Genomic DNA, 16560 nt, shown 5'->3' with positions numbered 1-16560 from the left:
CTCTGATATAGTATTTAATCCTGTAATAAGGACAACAATATCATGTGATGTTTTATTTCTTCAGCCTCTCAGAAGTCAGGGAAATGCATGTCACTTGTTAGTAATAAAAGCATTATTTATTACTAACAAACTCGATATTGTAGATGTTTTAACCAGGAATACAGCTTGAGAATCAATAGAGTACATTTACCTATCCCCCTCGTCCACTCCAAAAAATAAAAAATGAAGTAGAATATGCTGTGACAGATTATAAATCTTGAATCTCTGCATGCTGTGGCTCTCTCAAAACCTAATGAGCTGCCAGCGTGTAGCATATTTGGCCACGCGTTTCTGATGCCTATGTAGACAGCTTACTAGGTTTGAGACGCAGCCAGTAGCAATACATCATTACACTCCAAAACACATACATTCATTATCCATTCATCAATTCAAAGCTGAACTGAGGTTAGCGTCAAAAATAGCTAAATGTTATCATTCGGTCACTTAATGCAGTAATATCAACTGATTCTCTTGTACCCGGAATATACTCACCCGAATTGCTGCAGTCCGCACAAACTTCGCTATTTCGCACCCGTTTCGACATCCTTGTCTCCGGGAACGTTGGTATTACCATGTATTATCGACCCAGAATCGTCCACGGATAAATTTAAAGCATGCACCGCTTTGACATGATGATCGAATCCGTTTAAAAGTGTTTTATCACTGAAAGCGGATCTCATTCCCGAAGAGCGCGCGCGTTCGGAGTTAAATGCGTGCATGCATCTGCACTGCAGCCTGCTGTGTGTGAAATAATGTATGTCTGTAGCTTGAAATTAGGACAGGAGCCTCTGTCATGATGCATTAAAAACTACACTACGGAAATGCTTGCCAGCAACCCATCAGATCGCAGAAGAGTGCCATCTGCCCTCCCAGACCACACATTTGAGTTTACAGGGACGATAAATCAGCTTTCTAGCGCTGCCTGACACACAGTGGACAGACGCGCCACTGCAACGCGTAAGATATTTGATCAATTTATCAATCTATTCACGTGCCGTGAAGATTATATCACGATACATCATATCAAATGTGTAATTCTTTTAAATATAAATCCTATTTATGTTTGGAACATAATTATAAACCCGGAAATGAAATCGAAGGCGATCTTTATAGCATGCTGAATTCGTTTCTGCGCATGCGCAGAAGTGATTCATCACCAGCCGCTCCTGATGAGCTAAAGATCATTTAAAACACACAGGCGAGCGAATTATTAATTACGATCATTTACTAATATTTCATTTGAAAACGTTTTCGTTTCATGCCTAAATTTAAAAAATAACTTCTCTTTACAAATATGCAAAATTCACTCTTTGACTTTACACAATTTAGCCATATTTTATAGGACGAACACCCCTGCTTTTTATGAAATGGTTTAGTCTGGCGTCGGGCTCGCCCATTTCAATAAGAAAAAATAATTGTTTTTCCTTTACCGTTTTTCTTTTTATTTGTCATATAGCTAATTAGGCTATTATCGATTTTTTTATTGATAAAATTATTTATAAATACAACTAAATGCAATAGGGTTTGGAGGAGAGATTTGTCAAATGACTGGAAACACCCCCACCCGAATAGTTTCAACCTGCCACTTCCTTGTTTTTCAAAAGTTTATTTTGAAAAAAGTTGGTTGCGTTTTCGGCGTCCCCTTTACTAAAATCCACCTATTTAATAGGCAGAGCAACTGTATAATTATTAACAATTAATGAAACGCATGAAGAGCTTTGATGGTTCATGACAGTAGCTAGCTCGCAGGCTGGCTCTTGGTTTTGGAGACACGGAGAGTTTGAATCGAGCCAGAATGCTTTCGGCCACCGCTGCCAGCGTCGAGGATGTCAGCCTCAGGTTTCCACTGCATGCCCTGGTGTGGGAGAATGACTACAGGAAGCTGGACAGAGAGATCCAGACGGTATGTGTGTGTGGGAAATCCGTAATGCTGCTGTATGTAGACTGGTGGTGCTGGTGCATCTGAATCATTGGACTGCTGAGATTGCATGACATGCTTGACATGTATTTAATAAGCTAACGGAATTGGAATTATTTGATCTTCGTGCAAAATGCTTCATCAGCTTGCCATCCACTTGTTAACCACAGCACTGCTGTATGTCATTGCACTGGAGAGCTGCTGAGCATCAATAAAGCTTCATTTTACTGCACCATGCTGTAGATCACAGCTTTGTTGGACAAATAAATAGATAAGAGTAAGCTAAATAAATAAATTGCAATGCAAATAAATAATACATCTAGCATGAAGTAGAAAAACGCAGTTTCACACACATTTGTAACATTTATTTAACAATTACATCATTTTTCACAGTGAATTGTGTCTTTATTCATTTAAATATATACAGTAGCTACCTTTCAAGTTTTAGGATTGCGTCTTTCACCCTAGGGTGATCTTATTTGAATGTCCATGCCATCTGAATGATTGAATACCGCTGCTATATATGACAGGCATCATGATGATCGATTCACTGGAAGACCGTTGCATTCCATATTTTCATTTTCGTTTTTTTAAGAGCAGCGCCCTTGATTTTTGGCACTTCTCAGTTTCCTGACTAAGATATGAGCTGTTTACACTCCTTTCAGAGTAACATTGAAGAGGTGGATCCCAGGGGCCGGACGCCTCTGCACCTGGCCGTCTCACTAGGACACTTGGAGTCAGTTGGAGTGCTGCTCCGACACGGCGCAGATGTTTCCAAAGAGAACGAGAAAAATTGGACAGGTGAGAATAATAGAGCCTATGAAGAAGACATCAGAGAGTTTTGCAGTATCGCCATGCCAGGTTTTGAAGTAAATTGCATTGGCCCCCACAAGAATACCATTAGAACTATAATGACCACTTGCACAGTTTTCCCAGCCCGTGAAAGCGTTCATACCTCTGGTCTGGCTTTTCCGGGATGCAGTGTGATGTATACTCTAATGATCACCTCCTAAAAGACACTTACTGGTCATTTAGCAGATGTCTTTTTAGTCCTGTGTGATTTAGAGTGCACTATATAATAGAAGCTAGTATATTTACCTTTCCATTACAAGCCCATATTCTATATACAGGTGCTGGTCATAAAATTAGAATATCATGAAAAAGTTGATTTATTTCAGTAATACCATTCAAAAAGTGAAACTTGTATATTAGATTCATTCACTACACACAGACTGATATATTTCAAATGTTTATTTCCTTTAATTTTGATGATTATAACTGACAACTAATGAAAGTCCAAAATTCAGTATCTCAGAAAATTTGAATATTGTGAAAATGTTCAATATTGAAGACAACTGGTGCCACACTCTAATCAGCTAATTAACTCAAAACACCTGCAAAAGCCTTTAAATGGTCTCTCAGTCTAGTTCTGTAGGCTACACAATCATGGGGAAGACTGCTGACTTGACAGTTGTCCAAAAGACGACCATTGACACCTTGCACAAGGAGGGCAAGACACAAAAGTTCATTGCTAAAGAGGCTGGCTGTTTACAGAGCTCTGTGTCCAAGTACATTAATAGAGAGGCGAAGGGAAGGACAAGATGTGGTAGAAAAAAGTGTACAAGCAATAAGAATAACCGCACCCTGGAGAGGATTGTGAAACAAAACCCATTCAAAAATGTGGGGGAGATTCACAAAGAGTGGACTGCAGCTGGAGTCAGTGCTTCAAGAACCACCACGCATAGACGTATGCAAGACATGGGTTTCGGCTGTCGCATTCCTTGTGTCAAGCCACTCTTGAACAAGAGACAGCGTCAGAAGCGTCTTGACTGGACTTCTGCTGAGTGGTCCAAAGTTATGTTCTCTGATGAAAGTAAATTTTGCATTTCCTTTGGAAATCAAGGTCCCAGAGTCTGGAGGAAGAGAGGAGAGGCACATAATCCACGTTGCTTGAGGTCCAGTGTAAAGTTTCCACAGTCATTGATGGTTTGGGGTGCCATGTCATCTGCTGGTGTTGGTCCATTGTGTTTTCTGAGGTCCAAGGTCAACGCAGCCGTCTACCAGGAAGTTTTAGAGCACTTCATGCTTCCTGCTGCTGACCAACTTTATGGAGATGCAGATTTCATTTTCCAACAGGACTTGGCACCTGCCCACACTGCCAAAGCTACCAGTACCTGGTTTAAGGACCATGGTATCCCTGTTCTTGATTGGCCAGCAAACTCGCCTGACCTTAACCCCATAGAAAACCTATGAGGTATTGTGAAGAGGAAGATGCAATATGCCAGACCCAACAATTCAGAAGAGCTGACGGCCACTATCAGAGCAACATGGGCTCTCATAACACCTGAGCAGTGCCACAGACTGATCGACTCCATGCCACGCTGCATTGCTGCAGTAATCCAGTCCAAAGGAGCCCCAGCTAAATATTGAGTGCTGTACATGCTCATACTTTTCATGTTCATACTTTTCAGTTGGCCAACATTTCTAAAAATCATTTTTTTTGCATTGGTCTTAATTGATATTCAAATTTTCTGAGATACTGAATTTGGGACTTTCATTAGTTGTCAGTTATAATAATCAAAATGAAAGGAAATAAACATTTGAAATATATCAGTCTGTGTGTAATGAATGAATCTAATATACAAGTTTCACTTTTTGAATGGTATTACTGAAATAAATCAACTTTTTCATGATATTCTAAGTTTATGACCAGCACCTGTAAACACCTAAAGGTCCAGTTAAAGCAGATGTCTGTGTGTTGTTGTATGTACAGTGCTGCAGGAAGCAGTCAGCACAGGAGATCCAGAGATGGTGCAGCTGGTGCTCCAGCGACGAGATTATCTTAAAGCCTCCACTGCGCTGGGAGGTGTTCCAGATTTACTGTGCAAGATCCGAGAGGTGCGTCTTTCATTTGATTTTGTTCATTATTTTGGTGAATTTTGAGCTGATATTGTATAATATAGAGAAGTTGGGGGATGGTAAGATTTTTAAAAGTAGTGTTCACCAAGGCTGCATTTATTTGATCAAAAGTATAGTAAAGACTGTAATATTGTGAAATATTATTAAAAATATAAAACAAGTATTTTCTATTGTAATACGTTTTAAAATATCATTTGTTCACGTGATGTCAAAGCTGAATTTTCAGCAGTCTTCAGATTAATATGCTGATTTGCTGCTCAAGAAACATTTCTTATGATCTTGGATAAAGCTGTGCGGCTTAATATTTTTGTGGAGACCGTTATACGTTTTTGTTCAGGATTCTTTAATGAGTAGAAAGTTTAAAAGTACAGCATTTATTTGTAATGGAATCTTTTGTAATATGTGACTCTGGACCACAAAACCAGTCATAACGGAAAATTTTTCAAAATTGAGATTTATACATAATCTGAAAGTTGAATAAGTAAGCTTTCCACTGATATATGGTTTGCTATGATCAGACAATATTTAGCTGAGATACAACTATTTGAAAATCTGGAATCTGAGCGTGCAAAAAATCTAAATATTCAGTAAATCACCTTTAAAGCTATCCAAATGAAGTTCTTAGCAATGCATATTACTAATCAAAAATTAAGTTGAGATATATTTACAGTAGGGAATTTACAAAATATCTTCATGGAACATGATCTTAATATCCTAATGATTTTTGGCATAAAAGAAAACGCGATAATTTTGACCCATACAGTGTATTTTTGGCTATTGCTACAAATATACCTCAGCGACTTAAGACTGGTTTTGTGGTCCAGGATCACACTTTATAAACATCTTTATTGACACTTTTGATCAGTTTATTGAATCTATGCTGAATGAAAGTATTCATTTCTCCAAAAAAAAAAAATATTTAGCCATTAAAACACCCATCCTTTGTGTTAACATCAAAGGCATTTTGATATTCATAGGTGTGTTATTCCTTAAGCAATCAACATGACTTTTTTCATTCGTCACGAGTGTTTTCTGTTCTAAGGACACATGTTAACACTTGTTTTACTTTCACTGTTCACTGTTTACTGCATATGCTTTCTTACTACCTAACAATTTGCCCTTTGATGCTATTTGCAACACGTGGAAGCCAAAGTGGCGCCTGACACTTGTGTTGAGAGATGCGTTGAAGCCCTGATGTGAGTCATGTGAAAGCGCCTAAAGTGTAATGAACCTCTTTTTGTCCTAGTCTCCAGATTTCTACATGGAGATGAAGTGGGAGTTCACTAGCTGGAGTAAGTGCTCTTTTTTTTTTTTTCCCATCACCTTTTCAAATCCTTATGGCTTTATTAGGCCGTAGAATGATCCTCATCTGCTGCTTTTGCTCTGGATCCAGTTCCTCTCGTATCGCGTGTGTGTCCCAGCGACGTGTGCAGAATCTGGAAGAGTGAGGCCTGTCTGAGGGTGGACACCACCCTGCTGGGCTTTGAAAACATGACCTGGATCAGAGGAAGAAGAAGCTATATCTTTAGAGGAGAAGGTTATTTTCTCTGCCTCTTTGCATGTTTACAAAAAAAAAAAGACTAGTCGCCCGTTCTGAGCATTCATGGTGTACGAATTAATTTGGCGGTGGGGTTCTAGTAAACATGCTGTGAATTCTGCTGAAGCTTACAGGAAATTCACATTTGTATGTTTACGAATGCAAATCATTTGAGGATAAGTGAAATGCCTGATGTTTATTTGTGATTGATCAGTATCATGTGGACTTTGCATGTGCGTTCTCCCAGACAACTGCACTGAGCTGATGGAAGTTAATCACGAAGACGAGGTGGTGGACACTGAGCGCTTCGATCTCTCCCGAGAGATGGAGGACGTCACGCTGGACTCCATGCAGCCCGCCGAACAGGAAGTAGCCAAGAGGCTGACAACACCCATTGTCAACACATATCTGGACACAAAGAACATTGCATTTGAGAGGTATGGCCCCTTGTATACATCATATAACATCTAATAAATGTACTACCATTCAAACGTTTATGGCTTTAATGGTTTTGAAAGAAGTCTCTTATTGTCACCAAGTGTGTTATTAGATGAAAAACACAGTAAAGTAGTAATATTGTGAAATAGCTGTAATTTAAGCTGATTTTTCACCAGCCATTACTCCATATCTTCAGTTTTATGTGAAGTCATTCTAATTGATTGGTGCTCAAGAAGCGTTCTTTTACCAATGTTCAGAAATTGTGCTGCTTAATATTTTGTGGAAACTTTCTTGTTTTTTCAGGATTGTTTGATAAATGGATTGTTTGTTTAAAAGAACAACATTTATTTGTCAATTTTCCCAAATTCACATGTCCTTGCTGAGAACAAAGAAAAATGAATATCATTAAAAGAAGCCTTTCTGACCACAAATGTTTGAATTGTAGCATTTATGAAAAATGTCACACACAAACATCCATGAACATTGTTGCACACTCATTTTTTTTTTATTCACAGAAAACATACAGAAAAAACACAATTGCTGCTGAAAATAAATCAAACATGCTATTAAAAAATGTATTATGTGTTCAGGTCTAAATCCGGTATCTGGGGTTGGAGGTCAGACAGAACAGAAGTAGTAAATGGATTTGAAGCCAAGGTACGCAAATGACCAGCTGTTTCTGTTACAGTACCATTTAAGAATCACTGGAAGGACAAAAAACTGTTACAGAAAGTGTGACTCTTTTTATAGCAGTGAGTTTCAGAATAAAGCAGTCTTTGTCCTGTGGGTGATGATACTGCTTTTGGCAGGTTTTTTCCGTGAACAATGTGAACGTTGTGATTCGCACCAGGACGGAGCACCTCACAGACGAGGAGAAGGCCAGGATAAAAAGTAATTGACCCACTTTAAGATTTACACTATAAATATCATACCCCTTTTCTACCAAAATGGTGCTGGTGCTCAAACTGCAAATCTCTCTCACAACATCCCTGTGTTCCCACTTGAGTTATGAACTGTGATCTAATTAACGTTATTACAGTACATAACTAGTATAGTGCTAACTCTAGTACAGTTTTGTTTTGCATCAGCCTTGCAAATTTATCGGTTGTAGGGATCAGTTTGAAGCCAATTTTCCTGGCCATAATTGCTTAACTGGCAATAAAACGCATGAAATAGTTCCAGATTGGGCTCCAGCTCTGTCAGTGGTACAGGGTAAATAGTCTGTTGCCTGGAGTTCCCTGTTATGTTAACTGATTAATATCAATTACTGATGCTTTTGATCTCAACAGGTGAAAGGAATGTTCTGGAGTCTTTACTCGGGACGGTAGAACAACAGATCGGTGCTCAAGGGGTAAGCACGCAAAACAGACGCATTGAATTGTTTTCTTCTGAAGTATTTGGGCACTGCAGTCACACTTCCAAATTTATGAATGTCAATGAATTTGATACAAAATTTCAAACCAAGTGATGCAAACAAATGTATGATCTTTTGTCATAAATAACATTGTTTTAGCCATATCAGAAATTAAATTTTTTTAGGTGTACATTTAAAAAAAAAAAAAAAAAAAAAAAAGCATTGGGACACTTGTGTTTTACAAAGCTGGAAGGATTCTGTACTGATTGTTTCTATACACGATTACAGGACATGACTATGGAGTATGCCACTGCCACGAACCCCACAGCTATTACTCCAGAGGAGTACTTTAACCCCAACTTTGAGCTGCAGGGCAGAGACATCGGTCGGCCCATTGAGCTCACCATCAGAACACAGAAGTAAGGCTGACCCAACCTCACACTACAATTGTTTTTAAATAATTAAATCTAAATAGCCAAAAAATTACACACACATATATAACTTAGGAAATAGTTGAGTTTTTGTGTTTCAACCCCCTCTCAGGTTCAAAGGCACCCTGTGGATGAGCGAAGAGCATCCTCTGTCTCTGGTGGAGCAGGTCACTCCCATCATTGACCTGATGGCTCGCACCAGCACTCACTTTGCCCGACTCAGGGACTTCATCAACCTCAGGTTCCCCCCTGGCTTCCCTGTGAAGATCGGTGAGTGAGAAGAACAAACAGCCCTACTACTCAGTTCTAAAATGAAACCCTGTCCAGCATAAAATTTGCATTTGTAATTTAACGCATCAGATTGAATATTAACTTATCTAACTTGCAACAAAACTGCAAGTACACTCTTAAAATTCAACTAAATGTTTGCAAATTGTGTGTGGAAGAGAGTTTAGCATTAATAATCAAGCTGTCTATTTTGATAATCTATTTAGTTTTTTTGTTTATTCCAATTCCATGAAGATAATTTAAATGTTGACATGGCAATAAAAATAAACAACTAACTAATCTTGTGAATGGCTTTAAAGGGATAGTTCACCCAAAAATGAAACTTCTGTCATTTACTCACCCTCAAGTAGTTCCAAATCTTTGTTCTGCCGAACACAAAGGAAGATATTTTGAAGAATGTTTGTAGCCAGGCTGTTTTGGGGCACCATTGACTTCCAGATAGGAACAAAAAATACTATGGAAGTCAATGGTGCCCCAGAACTGCTCTGTTTCCAACATTCTTCAGAATATCTTCCTGTGTATTCAGCAGAACAAAGACATTCATACAGGTTTGGAAGTACTTGAGGGTGAGTAAATGATGACACAATTTTAATTTTTGGGTGAACTATCCCTTTAATATAAGTCGGAACATGGTGCTAACTAGATCATTGGTTCTGTTTCTTCAGAAATCCCTCTGTTCCATGTGTTGAATGCCCGCATCACATTTGGAAACGTCAACAAGTGCAGTACAGATGAACCCTTGGACTCCAACCAATCAGCTTCTACACCCACACCTACAGAAGAGAAGTGTGACAGCCAGGCTTCAGGTTTGGAAATATATTGATTCCCGTTAACTGTCACAAACTCTCAATTCATAGTGGAAATGAGTTATTGGTTTGTTGATCCAGCAGGGAAATGTTCTAACATGAATGTTAAATGCAGTCTGTTTCACTTCCTGCTCCTGCAGGACCTGCTCCATTCAAGGTGTCCCCATCTGTGTTTGTGCCACCTGCGCACTATCACCACCGAGGGGGCTACCGCCACGCCAGCACACGCCAATACAACCCAACCAGTCATGATGAAGAGCTGCTCCAGTATGCCATTCACCAGAGTCTGCTCGAGTCCAGTGCACTCAACTCACAGGTCAGAGAACTTCCTGTTGGTGCATTCTGTGCATTTCTCGATGATGTCTCTAATATGCAGTCTGGCTGGCTGTTTTGTTTTAGGACAATTGGAGTGATTCTGATGGACAGGCAACACAATCCATGATGAATCGGTTGAGCGATGGGTACTTTTCATGTTTCCATATTAATTTGTCCAAGGGCACATACCGTTTTATTTTGTTTTTTTTAAAAAGAAAGTAATATATATTTTTTTTTATAATTTTAAATAGTGCATTAAATTGATGTATAAAGACATTTATATAATATTTGAGAATTTTCTTTTAAACTTTCTATTCATTCATCAAAGAATCCTGAAAACAAACTATTTTACCAAATAGTAGAAAATTTGATTTTGAAAGATCACATGACACTAAAAAATGGAATAATGGATGCTGAAAAATTAGCTTTGGCATGACATTTAAAAATTTATTAAAACAGGAAAACATGTTTTTTACATTTTAATACTTTTTACTTTTATTTGCATTTGTATTTTTGATCAAATGAATGCATATGAAACGTCTTTCAGAAACATTTTACAAACTCTCACCGACCCCAAATGTTTGAGCAGAAGAAAAGTATGGGTAGGGTGCTCTTTCAGAATGCTCTCGGTCATTCCTTGTGTGCATGTTCTTAAACCGTCTCTTTCTGTCACAATACCACAGGTCTGGGTCTGAAGGAGTTTTAGTAGACCTTAGTGACACCACTCCCTCGAGCCCTGGCTCCACCTCCAGCCCCGACTCTGAGCTGCGATTGGCTATGGAGCTCTCGACCCGGGCACAGGAGGAGGAGGAAAGGACAAGGAAGGAGGAAGAAGAGGAATTACAGAGGATTTTACAACTCTCCTTAACAGAAAAGTGACCGAGTAAGATGAGGGAAGGAAAGAAAAAGGGAGTTCCTGTTATTGCCATAACCATTAAACCTTTTTATTTATACCCTTCTTCAGATTCACGCAGTTCTCTGTAGCCACTGACATACGACTTTGCATATTTACATATTCGGTTTGCAGCCAACATCCGAAAGTTTCTGCTTCTTTAGCAAACATTTTGTTTTGTGATCACTCATACATTTGACTGCATTTCCCCACTTTCTTTTCCTCCTTCAAAGAGGTGATCATGCACGTGTTTTTACAGGAAATCCAGTGCTGCTTTTGTAAGATTACATGGTCCTTGAGTTTGCACGTCCTGACAGTAACGAGTTTTATTGTACGTTTTGATGGAAAGGAAGGTTGTTTTGCATTAACATTAGCTTTAGGTTTATATTAATACTATATCTCAGGGTTAAACTGATATTCACCAGTTGTCGGTTCCTTTAAAACCATTTCATACGCAGCCAAGGGAAGTGAAAGAAATTCATGTTTTACACAAAACAGTAGGACCGTACCATTTTCAGCCCGTGTGCTTTTGTCATTAGACAACTTCTGACTGAAGCATCTCTACCGTAAAGGCAATAAATCACACCGCTGTGCCTCACCGGAGTAAGAGGCACTCATACAGACCGGGATATTTCTGAAAGGGCCTGTCCGATGTAAGCCGATACGCCTCAAGCTTTTAGTCTGCCTAATTTGTAACTGATACAATAAAACCGCTTAGAGTATGTTGTAATGCAAAGAATGAATGTGGCAGTACTGGGTCACTTTTCTGGCACCAACCAAACCTCATGCTACACTAAAGGACTAGAGGAATGTGTGACAAGAAAACCAGCTGTTTTTGTTTGCTGAATGAGGTTCTGATGTGGTAAATGTGGAAGAACCTGCCCTGCTCTGTTTGGGAATCTTTAGGGAATCTCAAGCTGTTGTAGCTGACAGTGCTATTTATTTTGTCAATGTTTTTTTTCTTGATGTCTTGAATGTTCTTTTGCCGATTTCTTTCTGTAAGTGTGTTTTTAGATCTTTGCGAGGCTCAAAAGGCATCTGAGTATTGACTTACAGCTTGCAGTATCTCTCTCACTACTTTTTGTATGTACCATGTCTTCTGTCATCTCATTATATATGTCATAAATTGTTTGTTTTTTTTGCTTTACTCTTTTTGTAGCGAAACAGGATCTGAGGATAGTGGCAGCCACAGTCTCGCATTTATCATAGGGATGTTTTATATTAACAGGATATTGATTTTACTTTCCTGTGTTTATACTTATGCTGCATTTAAATAACAGAGTAGAATAAATCAGATGTTCTGGCTACAGTTATCCACATATCATGATTCCTGGACACAGAATTCCATTTAATTTATTTCAAACCTCATTTAACTTTTGGTATTTGGGTATAAGTCTTAACTCGAAACTAATTGCAAAAATGTTTAATGGTCTCTACCGGATCAGGGTTGGTGTTGATTCTCGGTGAATTGTCATGCTGCAAAATGCAAGAGAAATTATCCTCTTTAAGCATGTTGAAGAAATCCTGAAGGCATTTGTAAACTGTGATGTATATTTGACACACACACACACACAAATTTTTTTTTTTACTTTAATAAAAACACTTTATTGACTTTTTGGCGCTTCGTTAACTGTGTGACAACAGCAAATCAAATAATAAATGTATAAAAGCAATCAAGGCGGTCAGATCAATTTCATCATAAAAGCTATAAACATTTATTTTTACTTTCAATTTTAAAAGTGGTTATCTGGATATCTGAAATTTCTAAATTTACTTGTATATCTTGGCATTAAAAACATGAAATTGCTTTTTTATATTTTTATTCATGCAGTTCTTAATCATTTATTCTCTTTAAGAATTTAATTCTATTCCCTAAAGGGTCTGATAATTTGTCTTGTGCCTCATGAATTTTATTAAACAAACCAACAGATGGCACTGTTCTAATGCATACCTGTGTCTTTCTTCTTTTTTAAAAATTATTATATCTTGAATGCTTTTTGTAATATTTCTTTTTCAAAAACTTTATTGGAAGTATTTTTCGGAATGTATTCAAAAGGAATTGCAAATTGAATTTGTGGTTGACTGTGGGAAGGAAAAGAGGCCCAGAAAGATCATTAAAACATTTCCCTTGAAGATATTTGTGATGGATAATATGGAAGTATTTTCCAGACTAGATTCAAAAGGAATTGAAAATTATAATTGCAAATTGTATTTGCAGTTGTGTATTCAATTCAATTTGGAAATTCTGACATAATCCAATGTCCAAAATGACACTCCTACAGATGTGGTTGTTGTTCATTCATCTAAAGATACACTTTCCCATTGAGAAATCTTGCGTAATGTGACATTTCTTAATAGGCCCCCACGCTTGTCTTGGCACCTCATCTGCACTCCCATCTCAGCAGACCTTCGAGTGCCATGTGTTGGCAGAGGAAAGCTGTATGTCAGCAGTGGTTTGAGGCAGTGTGCAGTCAACCTCAGCCGTCTCTGGGAATAAAATCAGGATTTTAGTGAGATCATAAGTGAAGGAAATGTCAAATGCATCAAACTTTACATTAAGGCTGATTACTGATATGCAATAGGGTTTTTACGATAACACTTTAAAATAAGTTAGTTAACGTTAGTTAATGCATTACAATGAGAAAAAAAATGAGCAAAGCTGGATCATGGTTCATCACTTTATGCTAAATTTCATGAGAGAAGTGTCAAACAAATCAAAATTCACATTTAGCAATGCAAAATCGCAAAGAATTTAGGTCTTTCAGTAAGTACCATACATAATATTGTGAAAAGAGAATCCAGAGAAATCACGGTACATGTAGGCCAAGGCAGGAAACCTCAGTTGAATGTGCTTGACCTTTGAGCCCTCAGATGGCATTGCATGAGAAACCGTCATGTTGCGGTGTTAAATAAAGCTACTTGGGCTCAGGAGTACTTCGGAAAACCACTGTCATTTACCACAGTCTGCAGATGCATCAAGAAATGCAACTTGAATATCTGTTACTCTAGGAGAAAGCTATACATCAGTTCCATGCAGCGATGCTGCTGGGTTTTCTGAGCCAGAGCTAGTCAAAATGACAGTGAACATATGTGCTGTGGTCAGACGAGTTTACATTTCAACTTGTTTCCAGGAAAAAATGGATTTTGAGTTCTCAGTCCCAAAAAACCAAAAGCCAAGGCAAACGTCTGTCATGGTATGGTGGTACTATTGATATTGAGGCATATATTGGGATTGTACAGAGACATGTACTGCCATCAAGATGATGTCTTTCATGGGAAGTCCATGTTATTAGGTCAAGACAATGCCAGCTCTTATTTTGCATGTGTTACAACAGCGTGGTTTGGTAGACACAGAGTGAATGTGTTAGATTGGCCTACCTGCAGTCCAGATCTGACTCCCATTGAAAATGTATGACCAGTCATGAAAAGGAGAATCAGACAATGACCATCACAGACTGCTGAGCTTTTGACGTCTTGTATCAAGGGAGACTGGACAAAAATTTTGCTTGCAAAACTTTAACAATTAGTATCCCCAATTCCCAAACAATGAAACATTGTAATGAAAAGGAAAGTTGAGGTGACACTGTTAAACGTGCCTTTGTCCCAATTGTTTTGGGAATGTGTTGCAGCCATCAAAATGTGTTCATATTTACAAAATACATTAATGTAGGACAGTGAAAACTTGGGAAATCTTTTCTCAATTAAATAAAAGAGAATGAACAAATCACATTTTCTTGATTTTATTGCATTTTTACAAAACTTCCCAACTTCTCTGGAATTGGGGTTGTAGTTAGCAAATGGAAATTTACTGTAAGTGTTGCCAGTTTTACAATGATTACATAAAACAAACTGAAATGCTTTTGTGCGTGGACTGTTTGCACGATTATGGAAGATGCAAACCAAGTGAATGCAGACCAGCATCTTGGTTGACTTCCAAGACCACATGTAATTTAATATAAATGATAAGTTAATTGTCTTCTAGTGTACTTGCTTAGTTGATAAACTTGTTTACTTCTTAAACCTACTGTAACAAATCAGTCAAATAGATTTATTTACATATCGAATTCATACGTGTCATTTTTACTTACATGAATATCCACCTTTTTGCAACGCTGAAGATATTTTCTGTGAATGTGCAAGTCTTTTGATTCATAGGAAATAACTAGAAGAATAACAAAGTGCAGTAAACAGTAAAACCGGTGTTAGACTACCTGAAGCAAAATACAGAAGGATCCTGAATGCTACCGCTTGTTCATCCTTGGCTTTAAAAGCTTTTAATGACTTTTTCAGGAAATAGTTCTTCACTCATTTAGGTTGCTTGACTTAATCAGCTCAAGTGCTCCATGACTTCAGCTCAGCAGGTGTTTCACTTGTGAGCCAACTGCTAAAAATGTGATGAAAAATCATTGTGCAAATATATACTGTATATATATATATATATATATATATAAGTATCCATTTGCCCTCTATGTATCCTGTGTGAGGGAGAGATAACCTGCTCAGCAGATGCTGATCTTATTGCATGTGACTGGATTAGAAGAATGAGTTGTTTCTCTCCCCTAATGAGAAAAATAAATGAGAGACTGAGGAGAGGACACTTAGACAAGCTACTGAATAGAAATACTATACTATTAATATTATAAAAGTACTACCAACTACAATCATAGGCTATATTACTTTTAATGGTAGTTTAAATACAAAGCTGTTACTTGTATCTTATTCACCCCTGAATAGTACATCTTAGGTTACCATATATATATTAATACATTAAAATATTAGTACATTTTCAAACGGTGCCAGTTTTCTGAGAGTGTAATTAACTTTAGGCCTATAGAAGTATAGTAAAACATAAAAAGAATGATTTAGCACTGTTGCATTCAGTTATTTATTTTGAACACAAGCACATTCATACTGATTCAGGCATTGACTTTATTCAGTAGCCGTATTCAAGAGGTCAGACATTCAAAAACTAGAACATTTTACAATAAATACATGAAAATAATATTAAATAAAAATAAATAAATACATATAAATTCATCTGTATAAAAGCATCCTAATTTAGTACGCATGTGTTTGAAATAGTGTTCAGTTTTAAAAACTTAAATTATAAGGTAGGTTTGGGGAGATCTGTTTCATCAATATTAATTAGGTCATACTGACGTTAATTCGCAACCTTCCAATAAGAAGGGTTGGATCCTGACTATTAAATAGTTCGCGCTGACGTGGCGTTGTTCTCGTCCAATGGCTTGGCTCGGCTCATTAATATTCAAAACCAAGCCTTCTCCATAGTAGTGTTCAGTTCCTGGCGTCTTTCATCCTGAGGGCTTCTCACCTGCGTCGAAGAGGTTTGTAGACACAAACTGCCATTGCAATCATGACCACCAACAGTGTGGACAGCACACTTATTAGAAGAACTGCAGGAGGAGATAAAATGAACAAACAATCCACTGATGCTCATCTAGTCCAATGCAGTGCACTACAATCATATCTGAACTGAGAGCCCAATTCATGTCCAAAGGACAGCACATAAAAGTGAATCTATGCTAAACTGTGCTGTCATGAGGTGACACAATGGCAGGTTCACCCTTTGTGCATGCAATAGGCCTGACACAGGTTCAGTCGC

General features: G+C 37.9%; 2 protein-coding genes across 3 annotated transcripts in view; one reads left to right on the top strand and one right to left on the bottom strand.

Annotated features, from left to right (window-relative positions):
- The window catches only part of LOC306871169 (ARF GTPase-activating protein GIT2-like), a 29975-nt gene extending 28801 nt beyond the window's left edge, over window positions 1–1174 (bottom strand). For both annotated transcript variants that reach the window (XM_079418922.1, XM_079418923.1), the window contains exon 1: window positions 532–1174. In XM_079418922.1, the coding sequence (XP_079275048.1) occupies window positions 532–613 (82 nt within the window). In that variant the 5' untranslated portion in view covers window positions 614–1174. The remainder of the gene's footprint in view (window positions 1–531) is intronic.
- On the top strand, window positions 718–13068 carry LOC306871170 (ankyrin repeat domain-containing protein 13A-like). The gene is made up of 15 exons (XM_079418924.1): window positions 718–1942; window positions 2623–2758; window positions 4731–4855; window positions 6123–6168; window positions 6270–6413; window positions 6661–6850; window positions 7442–7508; window positions 7661–7742; window positions 8141–8202; window positions 8494–8624; window positions 8749–8906; window positions 9590–9730; window positions 9871–10046; window positions 10130–10191; window positions 10729–13068. The coding sequence occupies exons 1-15, from the start codon at window positions 1835–1837 to the stop codon at window positions 10922–10924; spliced, it is 1824 nt and encodes a 607-aa protein (XP_079275050.1). The 5' UTR covers window positions 718–1834; the 3' UTR covers window positions 10925–13068.
- Window positions 13069–16560: the final 3492 nt, after the last annotated feature.

This window comes from Barbus barbus, assembly GCF_936440315.1.
Source record: "Barbus barbus genome assembly, chromosome: 6".
Lineage (NCBI taxonomy): Eukaryota > Metazoa > Chordata > Actinopteri > Cypriniformes > Cyprinidae > Barbus > Barbus barbus.
This window is presented reverse-complemented; position numbering and strand designations above follow the sequence as displayed.

Coding starts and splice junctions, on each gene's coding strand:
- LOC306871170 (XM_079418924.1), top strand. CDS start 1,835: ATGCTTTCGGCCACCGCTGCCAGCGTCGAGGATGTCAGCCTCAGGTTT. Junction 8,625..8,748: donor CTCACCATCAGAACACAGAA/GTAAGGCTGACC, acceptor ACCCCCTCTCAG/GTTCAAAGGCACCCTGTGGA. Junction 9,731..9,870: donor GTGTGACAGCCAGGCTTCAG/GTTTGGAAATAT, acceptor CTGCTCCTGCAG/GACCTGCTCCATTCAAGGTG.